The sequence below is a fragment of the Lissotriton helveticus genome, chromosome 10 (assembly GCF_964261635.1).
Source record: "Lissotriton helveticus chromosome 10, aLisHel1.1, whole genome shotgun sequence".
In the NCBI taxonomy this organism is placed as follows: Eukaryota; Metazoa; Chordata; class Amphibia; order Caudata; family Salamandridae; genus Lissotriton; species Lissotriton helveticus.
This window is the reverse complement of record NC_136071.1, coordinates 1,213,382,138-1,213,406,418: the sequence shown is the minus strand read 5'-3', so window position 1 is coordinate 1,213,406,418 and position 24,281 is coordinate 1,213,382,138. Positions and strand designations below refer to the sequence as shown.

The 24,281-nt window shown below is 41.7% G+C and overlaps 1 protein-coding gene across 1 annotated transcript in view; it reads left to right on the top strand.

Annotated features, from left to right (window-relative positions):
- The first annotated feature begins 2,081 nt into the window (after positions 1-2,081).
- The window catches only part of LOC144784222 (vomeronasal type-2 receptor 26-like), a 187,247-nt gene continuing 165,047 nt past the window's right edge, over positions 2,082-24,281 (top strand). The window contains exons 1-3 of the mRNA XM_078662873.1: positions 2,082-2,420; positions 2,513-2,698; positions 21,994-22,221. Of these exons, the coding sequence (XP_078518999.1) occupies positions 2,082-2,420; positions 2,513-2,698; positions 21,994-22,221 (753 nt within the window). The remainder of the gene's footprint in view (positions 2,421-2,512; positions 2,699-21,993; positions 22,222-24,281) is intronic.

Here is a 24,281-nt window from a genome sequence, read left to right as displayed (position 1 = left end):
AGAATTGGGATGTTTAAAAGGGGACTGTGACAAGATTAAGTTGAAAAAAAATGTTTTTCCTACATGCCCTAAAGTAAGAAATGTTCCTATTTCGGTAAGGGACGACATGAAAAAAGAAATTCAAAAGTTATTGGAAGGTGGAAATACAGAGGAAGTTGAGGGCACAGAATAGTTGGCTCCGGTCGTCGCAGCATGTAAAGCCAATGGGGACCTTCGTCTCTGCATAGATTTGAGAAGTCTAAATAAAAATGTAGTTGTCGATAGGTATCCCTTGCCCAATATCAATGAGCTTTTAGTTCTACTTGGTGGTGCAAAATTTTTCAGCACAATCGATTTAACATCTGCATATCACCTGATTGAGTTGCATGAGTCCTCTAGAGATTACACGTCTTTCATCACTCCATTTGGTACATACAGATTTAAATGTGTGCCTTTTGGATTGGTGTCAGCGTCCTCAGTGTTTCAGCGAGTGATGGAAAAAGTTTTAAGGGATCTTCCTGATGTATGTGTATATTAGGATGGCATCTTGATATTTGCTAAAGACATGTTTGAACATGACTCAAGATTGAGGAGTGTGTTAAATAGCTTGATTGTACACAATCTTACGGTTAAAGTTAAAAAGTGCAAATTTCGGTCAGAATCCATTAACTATCTTGGTCATAATATAACTGGTGTTGGCATTAAACCTAAAATGGAATTAGTCAACACAATTAACAATTTGTGTGCTCCGGTTAATAAGAGTGATTTGATGAATTTTCTAGGCATGATAGAATATTATGCTAAATTTGTGAAGGGTTTTGCTTCTTCGAACGTTAACATGAGAAATGTATTATGTACGGGTGGACTTTATATGGTCTTCACAATGTGAGGAGAAATTTGTTGACATTAAAAAGAGACGTAATTATGCTCCATCTTTGAAAAGTTTTGATCACTCTGCCAAGTCCATTGTGATCTCTGATGCGAGTGAAAAGGGACTAGGAGCGGTATTACAACAAACAGATGCTTCAGGAATTCAAATGGTTATGTTTTTGTCCATATGCTTGAGAGATCCTGAAAAACGTGATTCAGTAGTGGAAAGGGAATCTCTTGCTGTAACATGGGCTATAAAGAAATTGAAGACATTTTTGTAGGGCGTTGAATTTGAGGTTCATTCTGACCATAAACCTTTGGTTGAGATTTTTAACAAAAAGGGCTTAGATTCCATCTCGGTTAGGATATCAAAGTGGATTATAAGTTTACAGGAGTATAATTTTGAGTTGAAGTACTTGCCTGATGTTAATAATGGGGTCGCTGATGTTTTATCTTGTCTCGTTTCTTAGGAGGTTTCTTGTGAAGAAGATGCAGACAATGATGATGAGTGGGTTTGTTGTGTTGATCATTAAATCATTTCGGAAGAAAAATGGCGTGAAGAGGTGGACCAGGATCCCACTTTGGTTGAAGTTATGTCTTTGATTCAAAAAGGTTGGAATACTAATAAATGTGGTTCCAAAGACTCTAAACCTTTTTGGGTTTTGAGAAATGAGTTATTCATAGATACAGGTTTGCTGTTTAGAGGATGTAAATTAGTACCTCCTTGTAATCTTAGAAAGGAACTCATTGATTTAGTTCACTCTGCTCATACTGGAATTTCAAAGTGCAAAGAGCGTTTGCGTATGTCTTATTGGTGGCCAGGAATGGACAAAATGGTTGAGAGGGTCATTAGAGGTTGTGTTCCATGTTTGCTTAGTGACAAATCCAAGTGCACATATGAACAACCAATGATGTTAAGAAAGCGTCCTTGTAAGCCCTTGCAAGACATTGCATTAGATATAATTGGTCCTATACATGGCAAAGCATCTGTTTCTTATGCTCTGATGATTATTGATATGTATTCGAGATTACCCATTATGTTCTTTTTATCTAGTATTGATACTAGTTGTATAATTAGCTGCTTGGATAAGGTTTTTGCAGAAGAAGCGTTTCCTAAAACGTTGTTGATCGATAATGGGGTACAATTAATCTCTAAAAAAATTGAAGATTATTTGGCTTCAAGGGGTATTGTTCATAAAACTTCTTCGTTATATCATCCCGGGGCAAACGGTATGATTGAGAGATTCAATAGGGTTGTAAAAGAGTCTGTTATGTTGGCTAAATCTCAATCATTAAACTGGAAAGAAGAAGTTCAGAGGAAAATTGAGGAATACAGGTTGTCTCCTCATTCTACCACTGGCAAAACACCTTTTCTCTTGCTTAGAGGAAGGGTACCCAACACTGTGGTTGAACCTACTTGGGTGGACAAGTATGAATTATTTAAAGGGAAAGAGAGTTTATGTGATGGTGAGGTTGTACAAATGAAAGATGAAGAAGAAGCGAAGCATAGGAAAAGATATTTTGATGCTAAAAAGGGTGTTAAGAAAACCATTGTAAAGATTGGTGACTGGGTAGTGATAAAGCATCCGGTTGTGTTAGGGGGATCTTTTCCTAAATTTATGAAACCTATTAAAGTTATTAAGTATTTAATGACGCTATTCAGACACAGGACTATCGAATATGGAACTTAAACAGAGTTGCAATTGTCAAAGGTAAATTTGATCATATTATCAAGGATGACAATGTCATGGTGGATGCTCGTAATACTTTGATTAAAGATAATGATTTTTCTCTGAATATAAGACGGTCATCAAGAAGCATCAAAGCTCCTATTCGTTATAAAGATTTTGTATGATGAAAATGTATTTGTTTTCTTTTTCTCTTCTTTGTTGGTAAATTTTTTGTTGATAAAGAAGGGAGATGTGTAGTATTCATAGTATTTCATTAGGAATGAAATATTTATTTATGTAGTCAATATATGATATCCTCAACCAAGGAAACATCTTAAAACTGTTTAAGGAAATTCCAGCCCTCAAAGGAATAGTTTCCCAAGATATGGAAGTAGTAGAGTTCCAGCAAAATAGAGCAAGGCCAGGAACAGAAAACTCAATTACTACTTGGAAATCAAAAGAGATTGCAGCACAAATCTATGCACATAAAGAAATATTTAAGAACTTGGGAATCAAAATACTACAACATAAGCAACCGAAATACCCCTATCCTCTTCACAACAGCCCGGATTATCAAAAGGACAAGGAGCACCAAGGGACCCAAACGAAATCATGTTTACACACAGCCCGAGCAACCTCTCCAGAGAAAGGAACAGAAACAAAAACTATACCGGAAAATCAGATAATTACTTACCGGTTCCACGGTAGTAACCAAGACTGGTCATGGATCCCAGCCGTACTCAGCGAAAAGGGCTCCTAGAACCAACAAAGCAACCACAACCAGAAAACAAGCAAATGGTAGGCAAAAGGAAAAACCGACAGCAGACCAAATTAATCTATGCTCTTGGAAACGTGCACGGTTTCAACTCCATAGAGCAGGATCACCAAACTCTAAGTTTTTTTGACAAATCGGACATAATACTCTTATAAGAAACCTGGAATCTGTCACAATTAGGAATTCCAGGCTTCACAGACTATCACTTACTTGCAGAAAAACATGCAAAATACGGGCACCCCCGGGGTGGTTTAACAATCCTCGTCTCTCAGAAATACAACTGGATCCAGGAAACATTGGATGTGGGATTAAACTGGGTTCAAGCTATAAAAATCACGATACAGCCCACACAAAAACTGCTAATTATAAACATTTATATACACCCAGATCAGAAAACAAAAAAGGAAAAATTGGAAACATTGTTAACTTTTATCAAAACTTTACAAAAAACTAATAATCAAAGCTCCATGATAATCTCTGGAGACTTTAACCACAATTTACTCATCACTAACAGAAGTAGAACGAACAGAGTAACAAGTTTAGCAGTTGAGTCTACCCAAATCAATCGGAGGAAGATAGTAACAATGGGCCTAACAATATTAAAATGCAAAAAAAAGGAAGGCCTGACTCAACATTGCCCAACCTACGTGAGCGGCAATGTTAAATTAACTCTGGACTTCAAACTCGTATCAACGATCTTTGTACCAATTGTGGAATATTCAATAGTCCAGCGCCTAGAAAGTGACCATTACCCACAAATCCTTAGGTTGGATATCATTGCACCCAGAGCCGAGAAAACGAAGTCATTGAACCAAGAAACGGAAAAATTCAACTTACGGAAAATAAAATGGAGGGGCGGGGATACACAAAAAATCACCACTACGGCCACCAACTTCATGTTGCAAAATGGGAGCCTCGACAATGGAGATCCAACAAATAATTGGGAAAATTTGTTGGAGGTAATAAAGGAAAACCACTCAGCTCACCCGAGAGGAAATAAGAAAACCAGCGCCCTGGTTTAAAATTGAACTAAAACAAGAAAAAAGGAAATTAGCCAGGGCCCAACGATTGGCCGCAAAGGATCAAAATACAAATATTGTAGATCTCATAAACATGAGAAAGGCATACTGAAAAAAGCTATGGGAGGCAAAAGGCCAATACAAAGAAGGGTTATGGACAAAGCTACTTATTTCCAGCAAAAAAGCATCCCCTAGAGAGTTCTGGGTAATAATTAACGAACTAAATCTAGGTCACGCATTACAACAGGATCCCGGGATCAGCAATACAGAATGGGAGACATACGTGAAGAACCTTTACCTAACAAAGGATCCCCAAAGAATCAAAAAAAAGAACAAGGGGGACCAAGGGAGAGCAAGGACTACAGTCTAAAAAGTGTTACTGCAGAACCAAACTTCACTCACAAAGAACCAACAATCACACATGCCCAAATAAAAAGGCTAATACAGAAATTAAAATCAGAAGGGGCCCCGGGGCCAAACGGCATCCCAACCGCAGTCTACAAAACAGATATGGACTTCTGGGCTGATCTTTTATCTACACTCTTCAATTACATCCTAAAAAAAGGAACTCTTCCGGAAACATGGAGAAGAAACATCATCCACCCAATTTACAAGAAAGGGGACCGGAAAAAGCAAGGAAACTATCGCCTAATTTCCTTAATAGACGTCGAAGCTAAGCTGTATGCCTCATGCCTGTTGAAAGAGCTACAGGACTGGGAAACAACAACAAAAATAATCCCCAGGTTTCAAACCGGGTTTAGACTGTGGACGGGGACAGCTACCAACCTGGCCACCCTGTGCTTGCTAACCGACAACGCCAAAAAAATAAAACATCAACTATATGCTTGTTTCGTCGATATAAAATCAGCTTTCGACCATATAAGTAGGTCCAGGTTGTGGAGCAAGCTAAGAGAGTTGGGGATGCCGGAATACCTAATAAATGCAATTTCAACACTATACAGTCAGACAGGGGCCAAGGTGAAACATGGGAACGGCAGCACCCTGACTTACAAAACTGAAACACAGGATGGATTAAAACAAGGCTGTGTCCTTGTTCCCAGTCTCTTTAATCTATATCTTGCTAACATTGGAAGAAAAATAGAAGCAACAGAAAGTCATGCACCGAAACTAGGCAACGCACCCGTACCCATAATGCAGTACGCCGACGACATAGTTTTACTAAGTAAGACACCAGTCGGATTGCAACGCTCAGTGAATACGCTGGTTTCGTATTTAACAGAGGAAAACCTGGAGTTGAATAAAAACAAAATTAAAGTGCTCCGAATCTCAGAGTGTAAGAAACTGAAATATACATGGTCAATGAACAAATCTCTCCTCGAAGAACAGGACTCGTACAAATACCTGGGGATGACTATTGAGCGGGGTAACACAAAAAAAAGGCACATTCAGGTTCTAAGAGGAAAGGCGCAATCACTAACATATGCATACAGGCAACTGCAAAAGAAAGTGGGTGGTCCAAATTACACCCACTTACTTAACGTTATGGCCGCCCAAATTATTCCTACCTTGTCTTATGGACTAATCAGATGGCTCGGGAGCGAATCAGCAATCCTAAACAACTTACAAAACAAAATATATAAAGAGGTGTTTCAGTTGCCAAAAGCAGCATCTCCAGCCCAAGCCATTAGAATTTGGCTTACATAATCAAGACATTAGGTCAAATTCCACATTTGTAAAATGTTGCCATAAGATCCGAATTGCACCTAGTGACACTTTGGACAATATGTGCTGGGAGGAAATAAAAGTTCTAGTAGACAGGCCAAACATCACCCTTTGGGGAGAATTTCTTAAACAGAGTTTGACAACTTTGGGACTCCACGAAGTGTGGACAAAAAACATTGACCACAAGCAGTTTTGCAAAATAGCAAACGGTTCGGCAAAAAAGATCTCTTTGCTCAAAGATAAAAAAATCCTAAGTAAACGGAGACACGCTTGGACAGTAATTAACTCTTCCCTCACCCAAAAATCGCAAGTCTTTCTAGCCCAACACTACTGTCAACACCTAAAAAAACTCTAATAGCGTACCGTCTGGGCATGCATTTTACAAAAGATATAATGCCGTCTTGGAAAACAAAAATCAGAAAGTGCTAACTGCAGACTATGCGGATACAAGAACGAAACAGTGTCACACATACTATGTGTATGCCCTGTGCTGCAAGCCTCAAGAAGAAGATATCTTTGGGCAATCCTCAACGCATTGAAAATCCGCACCTGCAGGCAGGCGGTCATATGGTGGCTAAGTGGCGTCTCTCCCATCCTCTCATGTTGGGGAATTAAATTCATGTCCATGGCAACAAAGCAGTTACTAGAAAAGGATCAGTCACAATGATTACACAATGACTAAACTGAAACAAAAAGTTTTAGAACAATTTGTCCAAGGAACATGATAATCGTAATGACTTTTGACACATAATAAATCAGACTCCATGACAATTTGTATTTTAAACTTGTTATGCATTGTTTTTATCGTTTGTAAACATTGTAGTGATTTTAATTAATCACACAATAAAATCATGATGATGATATAGTCAATATGATGTATTAGAATGTTAGGTATGTAAAATAGTTCCAGGCTTAGAGGATTCTGAGCTTGTGGAATGTTTTAATGTGATTTGAAGCTGACAACTGGCTTGTGGTGTATGGGATCTTTCTCCCAGAATAAACTGCATTTGATCTGCCTTCCTGTGTCCATATCATCATTAACTGGAATACTTCAATGGTTTAAAAGAGTGAAAATCAATGCTTCCCGCATTGAAGATGGCATACCATTAGCATCACCCATCTCCTCGTATAATGTAAATAAGTGGAGTAGGAGCAATTCCTGATAAGCCTTGTAAAAAAAGACAGTGAGGCCATCCATAACAAGGGCATCCACAGCTCACATGTTCTTCAATACCTCAAGGATCTCAGCTGGCTCCAGGGGGGGGGTCATAAGGTGCTCTCTGTGCTCAGGGGTGAGCCACAACATGAGTATGTGCTCCAAGTAATGAAGTATAGCCTCATAGTTGGCAGTAATTCATGAATTGTACAAAGCGGTATAGTATCTGCAAAATCTATCCGCTATTTGTTCACTGTCATAGAGGGACTGTCCAGTTTTGTCTAAAATTTCTGTGATTGTTCCGACGTCTCTCCTAGACCGCATCAGCCCTGCCAGAGTAGCTCCAGGTCTTCCACCTTCCCCATACATCCTAGCAGTTGAGAATTACCCAAGTGTTTAATTTCACTGAACAACATTTCATAATTCTTCTTAAGCTTCGTCCTGATGTCATGCTGGGTTTGGGGATCACTGTAACCTTGATGTTCCCTCTCTAACTGTGCAATTTCTACTTTCAGTTTCATGAGACTACTTCTCAAAGACCTGAGAACCCATACGTGCTCTGCAATGGTGACCCCCCTGATAGAGACTTTAAATGTCTCTCAAACTGTCGCAAACTTGTCAACTGTGCCTATATTATACAGTTCTGCCTTAAAACGGTATCTAATAAGGAACAGGGTGGAAAGCACCAGGCGAATAGCTCAAATGTTCAAGGAGGAAGTGCTAAATCTAAAATTATTGGTGAGTGGTCATAGTAGGTCCTTGGAAGAAGATCACATTTAATTACTCGGCGACCTAAGGTTTTGGACACTTACTAAAACGCAATGCGGGTGTAAATTTTGTGTACAGCCAAATAATGTATATACCCAGTGATTTCTGAGAACGTATGTTTCCATATGTCAATTAGGCACAGTTGCTCCATTAAAACCAGGATCGCCTCAGCCTTACTATTGCAATCACTGAGAAAAGTAGATACAACAACCTATTCCTCCTCAGCGTCCACTGTGTCACTCTCCAATGACAGCAGCACCCACCGCAATGTTGAAAATGCATGTTGTGTATTACAGTGCACTACGTGGCAGGCACCACACGGTGCCTTCCACTTAGCGTACTCAAATATAGGGGGGTACCTATGCACATACACCACCCCCATTGGGGGCCTGCAACAGGCCGCCAAACAAGATCTCCACCAGCCTTTTCATGACAGTGTCGCCGCCATGGAAAGGCTGGCTCACAGTCTGCATCATAATATGGTGGACGTGCCTGCTAGGCACCACCACCATTTTATGCATGCAGACGGCTCTGCCAGGCATTTGGTCTGTCTGCCTGTGGTGGTTCCGTGGTGGAAGGTCTTTCCGTCCGCCATGATTGATGTCTAGATCACCTGCCATTGTAATGTGGTGGGGGAAATTCACGTTCCAATGGCGGAAGGACTGCTACCGCATGGCTGGTGGTGGCGGTCCTTCCGCCATCGTTATGAGCCCCTTAATCCCTGGTCCAGTGTTTGTACCTCAATATAGTCACTAATTGTTACTGCCGCCAGACACTCTAGATGATTTTAGCAAATTATTGTGACTTCTGTTGTGCTGTCTAGCAGAGTCAGAGCCCACTCTGTTCTGAAGCAGAGTCCTCATTATGTGTGGCATGTCTTTTATCTCAGTCACCTTCTTCTATTCAAATTGAGGTTTTTACTGTGGAAATTTTTCTTCCTTTTTAATTATCAAGTCAGAAGAGCATTGTGACTCCTTCATCTGTTTCACGTACTCCTCCAATCTGCGCTCTGATCGACCACCTCTCTCCCAGCATTTTTTGGATGACTCCTGAAAGGAATGAGAAGGATGTGTATCAGTGGCCTTATGCCTTTAAAGCTGTTCGATTGTTTCATAGTTATGCAAATTGTAGCTCGTCTCAGAAGACTCCTGTGAAGGAGATCCACCTTGTACTTTAATCTTATCTTTATTTTTCTTATTATCCCAGCATTCTTTTAAAGACTGTGGTGCCTGTTTGCGGTTATCCTTTTCAGAATTATACTTAATTTGTAGTTTGTTATGCCTGGCTCCCAAATTATCTCAACCTCTAGATGTATAGGCTTGAGCAATAAACATTTTTGGCAGTTCTCACTTCTGATTCATTAATGGTATCTCGGTGAGACATTGCTATACCGCCAAATGCTGCTGTTTCCTCTTTAATAAAACTAGAAATAATTCAGGAGACTGTAGCATAATTGCTAATAAGTTTAATTCCCTGATCCAGGGCATGGGCAACAACTATTGATGTTGTTTAAATAGCAGCAATTACTGTGCCCCACTTGGCGCAGTTTTCTACCGGGGGAACCATTTCCAAAGGAAGGCACGTTGTGAGAATTCTATGTTTAACTTGGGGTCCTGTATGGGGAAACACTGCTTCAAACTGATTTCTTTTGTGCACTCCAGATCGGAATCTGCCCTGTTCTAAGGGGAACCTTATCTATAACTCTGTACTAATTTTGGGCATCTCCAATTGTGGTTATGCAGATTGAACAACCCTTGCTGGGGTTGATGTTATAGCTCGCATAGCAACTTGAATTAGTTGTCTGTATAGTGTTATTATAGCTGTATAAAGTCTACAAATGTCTGCTGCTGTGAGAACTCCTATTTGCGGATATGGTCTATAGCTTGCTAGGACTAGCCATATTACCTCCTCATTACTGAGGTGACCCAGTCTGACATTTTCTATTGTATGTGGTAGGGTGCCTTGGATGAATGTGAAGGAATAAAAGGCTACTCAAAATTGTTTTTAAAAAGACATACTTCCATTAAATTTTGTATAATATCGAGGGCTCACAATAACACGAGTGCAGGGTGAATATCATACAAATATTTCAATTATTCTTAACAAGGTTTTAAAAACACATATTATTCCTTATAATTGTTGTATAAATACCTAGGTGCACATATAAATATTAGTAATCTAACTACTCAAACATCCCATCATTCATGTCCTCATGCATTCACCTCACCTAACACTAAAGGAACAAAACATAGAATGTGTGTAATGTAGGCTTCTATTAGGTTTTGATAATGATCGCAGGCAACTTGACAGTACTTTTTTTCATAAGAGCGCATAGATTAAATGAATATATAAGGAAAGAGGATTAAATAAATGTGTATTTAGAATCTGCTAGTTGCTTCGATCTACCTACGTTTCAACACAATGTGAGGAAAATGTGTTTTTTACAAAGTTTGAGGTTTGCAAGGAATTCTGGGTATCAGACCTTGGTGAGAGCCAGACGAGTCACCCCATACTGTATTCCCCTGGGTGTCTAATTTTAAAAATTGCATAGTTTTACTAGGTTTCCATAGGTGCCAGCAGTGCTAGTGTTCGAAATCTACAGCTAGGCACTTTGCAACAAATTTCACTGTGAAATTGTGGTGTGTCCACGTTGCGTTTTGGGCCATTGCCTGTTGCGGGCACTAGGTCTACCCACACAAGTAAGAAACCATTTTTCTTGGAAGACTTATGGGAATGCAGGGTGGGTGTAATTGTGTGGATCCACGCAGATTTCAGTTATTTGCTCGACAGAAATTTGAGGGATATGTGTTTTTCTTTTACAAAGTTTGAGGTTTGCAAGGAATTCTGGGTAACAGACCTTGGTGAAAGCCAGACAAGTCACCCCATCCTAGATTCCCCTGGGTGTCTAATTTTCAAAAATGTATAGGTTTCCTAGGTTTACCTAGGTGCCGGCAGAGCTAGGGTTCAAAACCTGCAGCTAGGCTGTTTTGGCCGTTTCCTGACGTGGGCACTCGGCCTACCCACACAAGTGAGGTACCACTTTTTTTCTGAAGACTTTGTGGAATGTGGGGTGCACGGAATTTTGTGGATCCATGCATATTCCAGAACTTTCCATAACAGAACTATGAGGAAAATCTATTTTGTTTTACAAAGTTTGAGGTTTGCAAGGGATTCTGTGTAACAGAACCCGGTGAAAGCCAGACAAGTCACCAAATCCTGTATTCCCCTGGGCGTCTATTTTTCAAAAATGTATACGTGCCAGCAGAGCTAAGGTTCAAAATCTACAGCTAAGCACTTTGCAAAAAAAAGAGTCAGTTTTCACTGTAAAAGTGAAGTGTGTCCACGTTCGGTTTTGAGCCGATTCCTGTCGCGGGGGTACTAGGCCTACCCACACAAGTGAGGTACCATTTTTATTAGGAGACTTAGGGTAACACAGAATTGTGAAGCAACTGTTATTACCTATTGACTTTTGATGCATTACTGCCTTTCAAATGAAAGACAATGTGTAAAAAAGAAGTCACTTATTATCATGATACTATTGTCGTAATTTGGCAGCACCTGAGTTAGCGTCTAGCTCAGCTACACGAGCTTTTACTGTTAACTTGACCAAACGTGCTGAGGCCATTTTGTATTTGTTGGCTTCCATTTTGTATGAACATGCGGCCTCGTGGTCAGCATGCGCTTTCGTCCTTCCTCCATGCCAATGAACCTTTACCCTGCCCAGCAACAGGCTATTTTTAGCAATGGTCAGTCTCGGGCATGCGTTCATCTGATCTCTAGACTAACTCTAGACTCCTTAGGAATGTTCCCCAAACTGACCAGTGGTACTAAACCCCTCCCACATGCTGGCTGTGTTCCAAAAATGCCCTTATATGTACCTAAACTGTTCAAATGTTTACCGCCTAACTTTTTATTGCTGTTAAACTGTATAAAAGAGGTCGCGCACCGATGTTCGGTGTGATACTACTTGCATTGCCGAAGGGTGCTGTAGGAATGTACCAACACCCCATGGGGTCTTAATAAACTTGTCTTTTGCATTTTCCAGTTTCCGTGCCAACTTCTATTTACGGTGTTTGAGAGTTTTGCAGAGTATGTAGACCTGATGAAACCCAATACCACAATTGGCGACCACGAAGGGACTCATCGGCGACTCGGATGCCCGAAAGAGAGGTCGTGACGAAGGCTTGGAAACTCGCCATGGACGCGTACGCTGCCATTGAGTGACCCGAGTCTTGGCACCCACGGTGTTTCTTCCTTTTCTTCTGACTCGACCTTCCAGGTGGCGCCGGTCTTCGACTGAGATCTTGATCGTTTGGCTTGTCGTATAGTGCCTGTTTGACTGATTCGATTACGGAACTTGGCAGTTGGAATCTGGACGTTTGAAATATTTGGTAAGCTTAGGATTGGTAAGGTAGTCTATTGACACTTACTGTGGCTTTTTGAATTTTGAATTTGAATATGAATATGTTTGAAGTTAGCTAACGTTTGGACCTATGATTTGAATTATATGTGGAGTGCACCTCACATAGGCAGGCATGTTGGGATATTTCTCTGCTTTTGAATTTGTTTGAACGGCACACCGTGTGAGAAGCATATTTAAGTGCCATTTTATGTAATATCACGTTTCCGTGATATTTTGAAAATGCCTGTTCTCAGCACACTCCGAGGGATGTGCTGCTTTGGAAATGGTACCAATTATCGATTAAATGAATCTCAGCCGGCTCCCCCAGAGGGACCTCCTAATCGCAAAATGTACATTAAATTTGGCCTTCTGCCTATTATGTATAGCACATTATGGCACAAATACACCAAAACGGATCGTGAGTTGCAATGGCCACTACATGGGTCGTTCGACTTACGAAAAGTTCAGTATGTGGAACAATGTTTGTTTCAGCGCAGGTCTAGACAGGCTATGTTTGATTGTGTGCGTATGTGGGAGAAAGCGGTGCGTGAACGAATGAAGCGTGAAGAAGCCTTGGCGGACAAAGAGCAGCGAAAGGCTGCTCGGGATAAAGCTTTACAGCTGCAGGAGTAAGAATTGCAGGAGCATAAAGAGAAAGAGAGTCGAGAACGTAATTTGCAAGTTAAGGGTCAGTTTCCTATTCGACGTCCTCTTTATCCTGTCCTTACTAATGAGACAGATGATTTTTCTTTGTTAGATCGTTGCCTGCCTCCGTATGTTCCGCCTACGGCTCCGGATGAGGACTCGGACGAGGATAATCAGGATAAACAGCGTACCAGTTTTCCTACCGATCGTATGTCGGAATTGCGTTCGGTTGCTCGCAAACTTAATACAAATGCTATAACTGTTTCAGAGATTAATGGTCTTATGAGTAAGTGGTCGGAGAAGGAACGATTGTATTTTCTAGATCATTTTGCGGATGAAGTTGTTGAGCGGTTTAGGAAACAATCTCCTGAGTTGGAACCTAAAGATATATCAGTTGGTCGTGAGAATTTCCGTAAAGGTATTTTTGCTCTTTCAGATGCGGATGAATTTTTCCAGTGTTTGGTTCAGCTATGGGATGAGGCGACACGGCTGCGAGCGGCGAAAAAGGCGTTGGATCCATCAGCGTCTGGATCGACAGAAATTTCCAGGGAGTGCCCTATCTATGGATCAGATAAGAGTGTTGCAGTTAATGTTATGCCTATGCGAGAAGCTGCGCCTTTGTATGTCCCCCCTAAAGGGGCAGGCACAGACGAAGATAAGACGTCTGTAGATGCGAAGGGTTATTTCATATATAATTGGGTTTATACGCCATGGAATAGAGCAGATGTTATGGCGCTTAAGAATGCTTTGCCTGACCCCCGTAAAAATCCAGCAGCTTTCTATGAAGGTGTGGAGGGCGCTATTTCTTCGTGCATTATGACGTTAGTTGATATTGATCTTTTCTTTGAAATGATATTACCTCCTGATATGTGGAGGGCGATTCGTAAGTTTGATGATCGAGCGATTTTAGGTGCAGATTGGAAGGACATAGCTAGAGCTGATTTAGATAGAGAACCTGCATGTAAGCCGTGTCAATTGATTTTAGATTTACCGACGGCTATTTTGAATAAATTAAAAGCACTTGTTACTCCCAAGAAGATTGATTGGACAGTATTGGCATCTTGTAAGCAGAAGTCGGACGAATCGGTTTCTGATTTCTTTTCTCGTTTTGAGGAGGCATTTCATGATTACAGTGGGCAATCATTAACAGAGGATACGGGCAGGCATTTGTTCGTTGACAAGTATGTGGCTAATCTCCTACCGGAGATTGCAAAACGGTTAAAGACTAGTGAGAGTTCATGGACCACGGCAACCCCTGCTTCTTTATTAACTATGGCTCAGTATTATGAACGACAGGAATTGGAGGCTAAAGAATGTAGTGCTAAGAAAGCGAAGGACTTAAAGACGAAGGTGATGTTGGCTCAGGTTTATGTTACGCAATCGAGAGGGAATGATAGGGGTAGACGAGGATCGTATGTTACGTCTCCCCCTCGTTCTGACATTTCTGAGGATCAGTGTGCCTACTGTAAGCAGTTTGGACATTGGATTGCAGATTGTCCGGTACTTCGTGAACAGCCTAGTCAGAGGGGCCGAGGAAGTGGAAGGTCACGGAATAGTTATTCAGGACCGAGAGGTGGAGCGAATGATCGTGGTAGGTTTGACGAGAGGGGTCGTGGTCAGGTTGAACATAATACTTTTGATCGGCGAAATCAATATCAGATAGCTGAAGGAGAGGATACTGAGTCTCAGGACAATAGATATGCATAGGATTGCGTAGGATGGGGTGTGGAATCGGTTGAAGTACCAGTTGATCAAAGGGGTCCATTTATATCAGCACATGTTTTGGGTTCTACTGATCAGTTTCTGGTTGATACAGCAGCTACTCGTAGCGCTCTGTCCAAACACTTGGTTCAAAGGGCTCCCCTGTCTGGTGAAATGATTACTTCAATAGGGTTCGATGGAACACCTTCTCTTAGCCCATTGTCTCAACCCCTTATATTTCACATTGACAAATGTACTGCCCCATGCCCGTTTTTGTTATCTCCAAACACGCCAGATAATATTGTGGGACTTGATATGTTAAAACATTTCCGAGCAACAATACGCTGCGCCCCTGAAGGGGTGCGAGTTATTCTAAACGAGAACTACCCAGAGGTTGAAAAGTCGTGCCTCATGCAGGAGCTCGATGCATTAGCTTCTCTTCCAAGCACTTTATGGGCTACTTCCGATACTGATGTGGGGCAAATGATTATTCCTCCTGTACGTATTACTGTAAAGGAGGGAGTGACTTTGTCTCGTGTACCACAGTACAAGATCTCCAGAGAGGGCGAGATAGCTTTGACTCATATTGTGAATGATTTGATAATGGCAGGGGTGGTGGAAGAAGTTGCCTATAATGTTTGTAACAGCCCAATTCTTCCGATCCTAAAGAAAGACACAGACACTAAGATCTATCGTTTCATTATTGATTTGAGGGAAATTAATAAGATAGTTGTACCCCAGTATCCGGTGGTGTCTGACATTACCACCTTACTTACTTTGATTCCACCCACAGCTACTACCTTCTTGGTAATCGATTTGAAAAACGCTTTCTTTTCGATTCCCATTCACCCAGATAGTCGATATTTGTTTGGCTTTACATTAAATAACAAATCGTAGTGATTTTGTCGAGTTCCTCAAGGCTATACGGAAAGCCCTAGCATTTACAGCCAGGCTTTAAAAAGACAGCTTGATTTTTTCGACTTGCAGTCTGGGGTGGCTCTTATCCAATATGTTGACAACATTTTGCTTGCAGCAGACACGAAGGAACAATGTGAGGAGAGCACTCTCTCCCTACTTGCTTTTCTTGCGAAAAACAAACGTAAGGTCTCACGGAAAAAGCTCCAATACTGTAGACCAAAGGTGACCTACCTCGGCCATATTTTGTCTAAGGAGCGGCGTGCATTGACATCAGATCGAATTCAAGCAATTTTAGATACACCAGTCCCTTGCACTCAGAAAGATGTTCGTGCCTTTATAGGGTTGACATCTTTTTGTAGGCAATGGATACTAGGATTTTCACACATTGTAAAACCCTTGTTAGCATTGCTGTCCAAAACTGCACCAATTCCCCTTGACTGGACAGATGAATGTCAGAATGCTTTTGAACAATTGAGACAAGCTCTTTGTTCTGCACCAGTGTTAGGGACACCAGATCATACAAAGCTTTTTACATTATATGTGTATGAGAAGGATGGTTGCGCATTGTCAGTCTTAGTACAGTTACACGGAGACAAACAAAGACCTTGTGCGTATTTCTCGGCAGTACTCGATCCTGTGGCTCGAGGATTGCCTGGATGTTTACGAGCAGTCGCAGCAACGGCAGTGGCTATACAGCAGAGTGAGGGAATAGTCTTGTCGCACAAATTGTTGGTGTTAGTTCCCCATGCGGTAGATGCTTTATTGAATCAAACGAAAACGCAGCATCTAACTAGTGCCCGTTTAACAGGATATGAGCTAACACTGTTGGCGCCACATATTACACGAAAGAGGTGCGGCACTTTGAACCCTGCTACTTTATTGCCCTATCCTGTTGCTGAGACCCGGAAGGAAGAACAACATGACTGTGTTTTTCTGACTGACAAACAAACAAAGGGTCGTGTCGATTTACAGGACACGCCACTTCCAGATGTAGATGGGGAACTGTGGGTTGATGAATCGTGTGTAAAGCTGCCAGATGGTACAACTTCCGCAGCCTATGCGATCATGACACTTAAAACAGTGGTAGAAGCACCACGAATACCGCAAAAATCGGCCCAAGCGGCTGAATTGATAGCCTTAACGAAAGCATGTGAGTTAAGTGCTGGATTATGTGTGAATATCTACACGGATAGCCGTTATGCTTTCGGAGTAGTGCACGATTTCGGCCTACTCTGGAAAGAACAAGGGTTTTTGACCTCACATGGAACACACATCATGCATGGAGAATTGGTATGTGATCTCCTGAATGCACTCTTATGTCCAAAGAAAGTAGCGATAATTAAATGTAGCGCACATAAGAAGGTGATAGACAAAATAGGACAAGGAAATGCTTTTGCAGACCGCATAGCGAGGGAGACTGCCATATTACAGAATGTCTCACCTATGTATGTGGCGAGGTCACAGGCTGAGCGATGGCATGATGCTAGAGAAGAAATATTAGATATTCAGAAATCAGCATCTGAAGCAGAACTCGCAATTTGGACAGAAGAGGGAGTGTTGGATGATGAGGGTTGTTGGCGTAGCAAAGATATGGAGAGATGGAAATTGCCTGCTGCTTATTTACAAGCGATGGTTCAAATGACACATGGGCTGGCACATGTTGGAGCTCTTGCAATTACTAAATGACTTACACGAGTTTGGGAGCATCCTGAGATTGCCAGCACAGCCAAGAGAGTAGTGCAGACCTGTCTGATATGCCTACAGTACAATCCTGCAAAAGGACTTATACTCCTAAAGGAGGGTTTGTTCCACCTACTGCACCATTTGAAGTACTGCAAATGGATTACATCCAGCTAGAGTGCTGTAATAACCTCAAGTATGTCTTAGTGGTGGTGTGTGCTTTCAGTAAATGGATTGAAGCCTACCCCACTAAGGATAATACAGCATTGACAACAGCTAAGGTGTTACTCAAAGAGTACTTCCCACGTTATGGTGTCTGTAAATTTTTGTGGAATGATAATGGTCCTCATTTTGTTGGGAAAGTAGTGGAGCATGTCCTGAAAGGATTGGGAATCAAACAGAGGTTCCACGCTGTATTCCACCCGCAGTCAGCAGGTTTAGTAGAAAGGTACAATGCGACTCTGAAGCTGAAGCTAGCAAAGATCGTGGCATCCACGTCTTTGAAATGGCCGGATGCTTTGCCTTTGGCATTGCTGTCTATTAGATCAGTGCCACATTCCCGATCTGGCCTCACACCCTATGAAGTGGTGTTTGGAAGGCCGATGACCATTTGGGGAGTTCCAAAGCCTCGTTTGATACATGATGTGCCTTGTATAATGATGAACGATTATTTGGCACGATTAACAAATGATTTACTTTCTATTCATCAACACGTTCGAGAAGCGCTCCCCGACAATTCCATTGGAGAGGCCCATGATCTTCGTCCTGGGGACCATGTGATGGTCCGAGCGTTCGAGAGATCCAGCAGTTTGGAATCGAGGTGGCGTGGCCCCGAACAAGTTCTGCTGGCAACTCGGACGGCTGTGCGAGTCACGAATAAGAAGCGGTGGATACATTCAACTCACTGCCGTCGTGTTTCTCCGGACCTGGTAAATCCTACTGTGCTGTCTGACTATCGAGACATCTTGGAGTGGTGTGGCTCACTGGTTAGAGGAGGCAGACCCGGGAGCAGAAGTCGGCCCGAGACCAGAGTTCAATTCCCGACGCGGCAGGGTCGTGGACTTGGGTCAGCGGACTCGATAATTCTCGCTTCGGTGCCTACTCTAATCAGGGGTTCCACTCGGCAACTCTGGGCATTAGCTTGCCTAATCTCCACAACGGCCCCAACAATTCCGGGGATGCCTGGCTCCACCTTGGGGACTCCCAGCGGGGACCATCCCACAGGGAAAGCCAGGACGGGTTCCCCAGAGTTATACAGCGCCAGGAAACCCCTGACGGGTAGCAGTGCGCTTTACAAGTTCAAATACATTTACATTTACATTTGGATGCAGAGAGGAGCCCAGCTGTTACGCCTCACGAGTCGGAGGGAGCCTTCCCGGACCACACTGTTTCTGGTGGAGTGAAGTACAATCTACGACCAAGAAAATAAGAGTTCTTTTCATTTTTCGAGACTGGTTAGTAACCATTCTGAGGTTTGTGAAAACGGAAGCCGAGAATATCAAGGGGGGGGGATCAGTTCTGGCCAGTGTAGCGACACCCGTCTTGAATCTCGGAGAAGACACCAGCGACAGCCTCAGTTCTCAGCACTTATTTTTATTTTTTTTAGCTTTGTTTTGAGAATTTTGTTCTGTGAACTATGGCACCTAATACGACAAGAAACAGAAGAATTCTTGGTGCTGTGCTTTTTGTTACGACAATAGTGGTAATTGCAGTAATAGCTTGGACTATAGAAAGACTGTTTCCTGCACGGGAATATTTACTGCCTACCACTCCAATTCCATCTGAACATTTCCATTTTACTTTGCCCTATCATGAAGAGAGACATAGACAGACTTACTTGAATAATAGTTTCATTCAGATTTTACACCATACACACAATATGACAAATACATCCAACTGTTGGGTATGTGGGATGTTGCCTGGACATCAGAAAAAAGGAGGAACGCCTCTTATTCCTCTTCCTTTTCTCACAATGGTTCATGTAATGCTTGGTACACTCTTCTCTTTACTACAGCAGGAAAATAAGGCGGCTAACACGTGTTGTGGAAGCAGTTGCTAATGAAACTGCCTCTGCTTTAGGGAATATAACTGAAGAACTCCAGATTACGAGAATTGTTATGCTTCAGAACCGAATGGTTCTGGACGTAGTGTTAGCTGATCGTGGGGGTGCATGCCGCATCATCGGAAGTAGTTGTTGTGTTTACGTCCCAGATAATTCGCCATCTGTATATGATGCTATTTCCAAATTGCACAAAATTGCTGCTGAAATCCACCCCGAAAATGGTACATGGACATTCTCTAATTGGTTCTGGGCTTTGCTTAGTACCTGGGGTTGGAAATTGCTGACTATCCTTTGTATGATTATTGGAATACTCTTTTTTCTTTGTTTATGTATCCAATGTGGCCCTACCCTATGTTCTGTATGCATTACGGCCTGTATCCCATCCAAACGAGCTATAGCCAAGAATGTACAAATGAGTAATGCCGAAGTGATGAAAATTATGATGATAGATGTTGACAATGAACATCCGGATTACTTCCATTATGAGGTAGCTTCAGCTAAACGCTAAACGCTAAAAGGGCAGTCTGTCGTAATTTGGCAGCACCTGAGTTAGCGTCTAGATCAGCTACACGAGCTTTTACTATTAACTTGACCAAACGTGCGGGGGCCATTTTGTATTTGTTGGCTTCCATTTTGTATGAACATGCGGCCTCATGGTCAGCGTGCCCTTTCGTCCTTCCTCCATGCCAATGAACCTTTACCCTGCCCAGCAACAGGCTATTTTTAGCAATGGTTAGTCTTGCGCATGCGTACATCTGATCTCTGGACTAACGAGTGGTCACTCCTTAGGAATGTTCCCCAAACTGACCAGTGGTACCAAACCCCTCCCACATGCTGGCTGTGTACCAAAAATGCCCTTATATGTACCTAAACTGTTCAAATGTATACCGCCTACCTTTTTATTGCTGTTAAACTGTATAAAAGAGGTCGCGCACCGATGTTCGGTGTGATACTTCTTGCATTGCCGAAGGGGCTGTAGGAATGTACCACCACCCCATGGGGTCTTAATAAACTTGTCTTTTGCATTTTCCAGTTTCCGTGCCAACTTCTATTTACGGTGTTTGAGAGTTTTGCTGAGTATGTAGACCTGACGAAACCCAATACCACACTATGGGTACTTACAATTTCGGAAATGTGCAAATAGCTACTGTTTATAAACTCTATATTTTGTTACAATTTCAGAAATACATAAGTGTCTTTCTTCCCGATTTTTCACTGTATTTTTTTTTCAAATCAATTGCTATATACCCGTTACATAACAAAACATTGCAAGATGCTGCTCAGTTATTGGCTTTGTGTACGTCGGGTTCTTGGTGAACCTACAAGTCATATTTACCCCCACCTCCAGGAAGGTGAAAACGTTGGCACAAATGGCTGTTTTTTCAACAAATTTTCAATTTTTCCTATTTTCAACTTTTAGTTTCTATGAAGAAACCTTAAAGGATCTACACAAATGACCACTTTGTAAATTCAGAATTTTTAACAAATTTTCTAAAATGTATAGCTTTCCAGGATCCATTATTGCTTTCATACCCGTTTCTACCATTAATTGGAAGAAGGTCGAAAGCACAAAAATTGCAAAAATAGGTTATGGCCCAGTAAAATGCCAAAACTGTGTATATATTTTTGGTTTTCAGACGAACGTCTCTCAGTCCCTGAAATCTGGAAAAATAGTAATTTCAGCCCCAAAACCCTTTGTTGATACAATTTGCTGGGGGAAAAACAGACGCTTTCATTTGCAGCACTTTTTAATCCCATTTAAAAAAAAAATGTTGCTGTATTTTGACTAATTTCTCGGTCCCTTCCAGGGGAATCCACAAACCCTGGGTACCTTTAGAATTCCCATGATGTTGGAAGAAAAGGACACAAACATGGCATGGATAACTTATGTGGTCAAAAAGTTACAGGGGCCTAAGCGCAAACTACCCCAAATAGTTAAAAAACGCTTGGCACAGGGGGGGGGGAAAGGCCGAGTAGCGAAAGGGTTAAAACTCTTGCACTTGCTGTGAACTGTCGTCATATGTGTGTATTTTCAAAAGATAAAATTATCGGAGAATGACCGGTGATGATACTGAAGCTCGGAGCAGGGAGCCCAGTATGTACGAGAATCACTTGATTGATAAACAACCCAACATGCCTCCTCATGCTGGCGAATAATCATATAACAGCATTAGAACAAAAATGTTTAGAAAATATAGAATCAATTATATTTTAATATGTTGCTGAAAATGCATTAATGCAATGTGCACTGAATAGCTCCAGTTATTGCCTTCATGGCTTGCCATCATGACCAACTCCTGCAACACCTATCACTTCAATCTGACCTGTCTGCTTAGTGTCAGCATCCAACGCTCTTCAACAGGCATGGTGTGGTCTCTACCACTGATGTCTATCCTGTATAAATAGCACATTCATTGCCTCAAACCTAGTGCAGCAGCACTTTCCATGCATGCTCTGTCTACATGACTAAACTGGACAATATAGTTACTATGTGGTGCATTGATTTGGAACCTTTATGACCTGTTACCCACCAAAAAGGCTTTAATCACAACCTCCAGTGCAACAATGAAAGTAGCAGCTTAGTCAGGACCCTACTGTAGATATTATTGCAATGTGTGGTTATCTATTTGCTGTGTCCTCTTACTATTTCTCTGTCTTCTTCCAGTTACATCATTACATGAGGGATCTTCATTTTAAAACTACTTCTGGTGATGAAATCTACTTCGATGATCTGGGGGACCCGCCCACGCACTTTCACATTTTTAACTGGCATTACCTTGATTGGGGTAATTATACAAGAATCAAAGTGGGAAGCTTCCATCGAAGCCCTTCCGGCGAGCAACAGCTCACCATTGATGACCGAGCCATTCTTTGGCACCCCGACTTTAAGCAGGTAATGGCTCCTGTCTGAATTGGGAACAGACTTGGAAAAAAGATGAGAACCATATGGATGTGCAAGAATAAGAATAATCAACAGAGAAGTAATTGTTGCCTCATTTTGAGTTTGTATTAGCAGGTGAACCACAATCTATCACAGTTAAGTTGCCCCAGTTAACTCTCAGGGACATATTTACAAGCCCTTAGCACCACTGGAATGTCACTTTTTTTTATGCTCCGGTGGTGCTCTACGCAAGCCCATATTTAGAAGGCTGCTCTAAGCCATTTTGCATGGCTTAACAGTGACTTGCTACTCTAGCCCTCCCCAACACTGTTTTCTGCAGCAAAGGGACATGCAGTGGGTGTTGCTGTGGGCGTTCCCAGCAACACCCATGACTTTTTGACACAGCCCCAGATGTACAAGGAACTGTAAATCTGAGGCAGCACTAAAAATGTGCCTTTCAAAAGGAGAATAGAAGAGTTGTGCTGGGGCTTGAAGATTTAAATGTTCCTTCTTTGGAATAATTCCAATAAAATCACATTAATTTGTGCAAGGCGTATTTATTGGACATCAAGTGAACAGCCAACACGTGTTTCACCCCTAAACGGCCAGCAGGCCTGGGGCTTCTTCAGGGCTGTGTAATTAAGTGATAGAGTTAAAAAAGTGTTTCGCAACAGTGTAAAAGGACGGAGGAAGTGAGAAAAGTCGAGAAAGAAAAAAAGGGAAAAGGAACAGAAGGGAAAAAGAAAGAAAAGGAAGAAAAAGAAAGAGAAAGAAAAAAGAAAGAAAAGGAAAAAGAGAAGCAAAGGGATAAAAGAAAAGAAAGGAGGGGGGAGAAAGAAAGTGAAGGGTGGGTGGGGGGGAGGGGGGAAACTAGGTAACAGATTCATTGGTTCAAACTGTATAAACAGTGACATGGACTCTAATAATAAGAGCAGAAAGCCTAGTGAAAAATCATTAGTATAATGAGATGATATGTTAAAGAATGTGAGCGTAAATGCTGTGCAAGAAATGGTCCGGTGAGAAAGGAAGGAGAAGTTTAGTCCTTGTTATACTTCCCATGAAGTATATAATCTAATCGTGCATAGCTTGCAACGTGCGCTTTAAAAACAAAGAATTATTAGTGATTCTTATATTCGAATTGTGACTACTTAATTAGTAGTCCTTGTGAGGAAGGAACAAATTAAAAACACAGAGTGCTGGAAGATGAACTTGAAAAAGTGCCGCCAGTGACGAGGGAAATAGGGGACATGCTAAGTGTAAAGCGTACTTACACCGTGAAATATATTTTTTTATCAAAAGAAATATCTGAAAAGACAAAAGAGTGAGATCCCTCGAACACATGAAGTGGGTTATGGAGCGATTACGGATGGAACTAGTAAGTGGGCTTACCAGTATTGATACAATCTTATGGTTCCAGTTGTTAGCGTAGTCAGGAAATGTAACGGTTTAATCTGTGCAAGGTAAAAAAAGGGGCGGGAGGGCGGGGGTATAAGCACGGGAAAAAAAACGGTCGGGAATATCTTAGGATAGTCGATAGGCATCTAGGTAATTAGTAACTTACCCATTAGTCACGGCGTAATGCCTAGTCTATCCAAATCCGGGTCTGGTAGCTCGTCGGTATAGGGGAGTCTTGGCCGACTATATGAGCAATCGTGTTAGAGAGAGGAGTTCCGGTTTAAAGGACCGGAAGTGATATAAATGCAAAGGCCGTCGCCATCTTAGAGTGGTGAAATGAGATAATGGGCACTATAAAGAAGTGACAATATACCTGGAATATGATGTTTATAAAAAGGGTTCAGAAAGCAAAATAATGAACCATAGTCGGAATAATGGGATAAGAATTTTAAATGATATTAGAGGAAGAACCGAGGTAGGAAAGGGAGGTTTGACCAAATCAGTAACTGTAACTGTTTGAGGGAAGCCTAAGGAGTCTTCACGGTTCGGTCATATCAGTGCAAAATGGGAAGGTGCTATCCTCAAAAGGGGCAGGTAGTCAAGGGGGGGATCTAATGTAAGTCTATGCACACAGGTTGGAAAAACCGAGTTAAATGTTAAAAACGACAATGCATTAC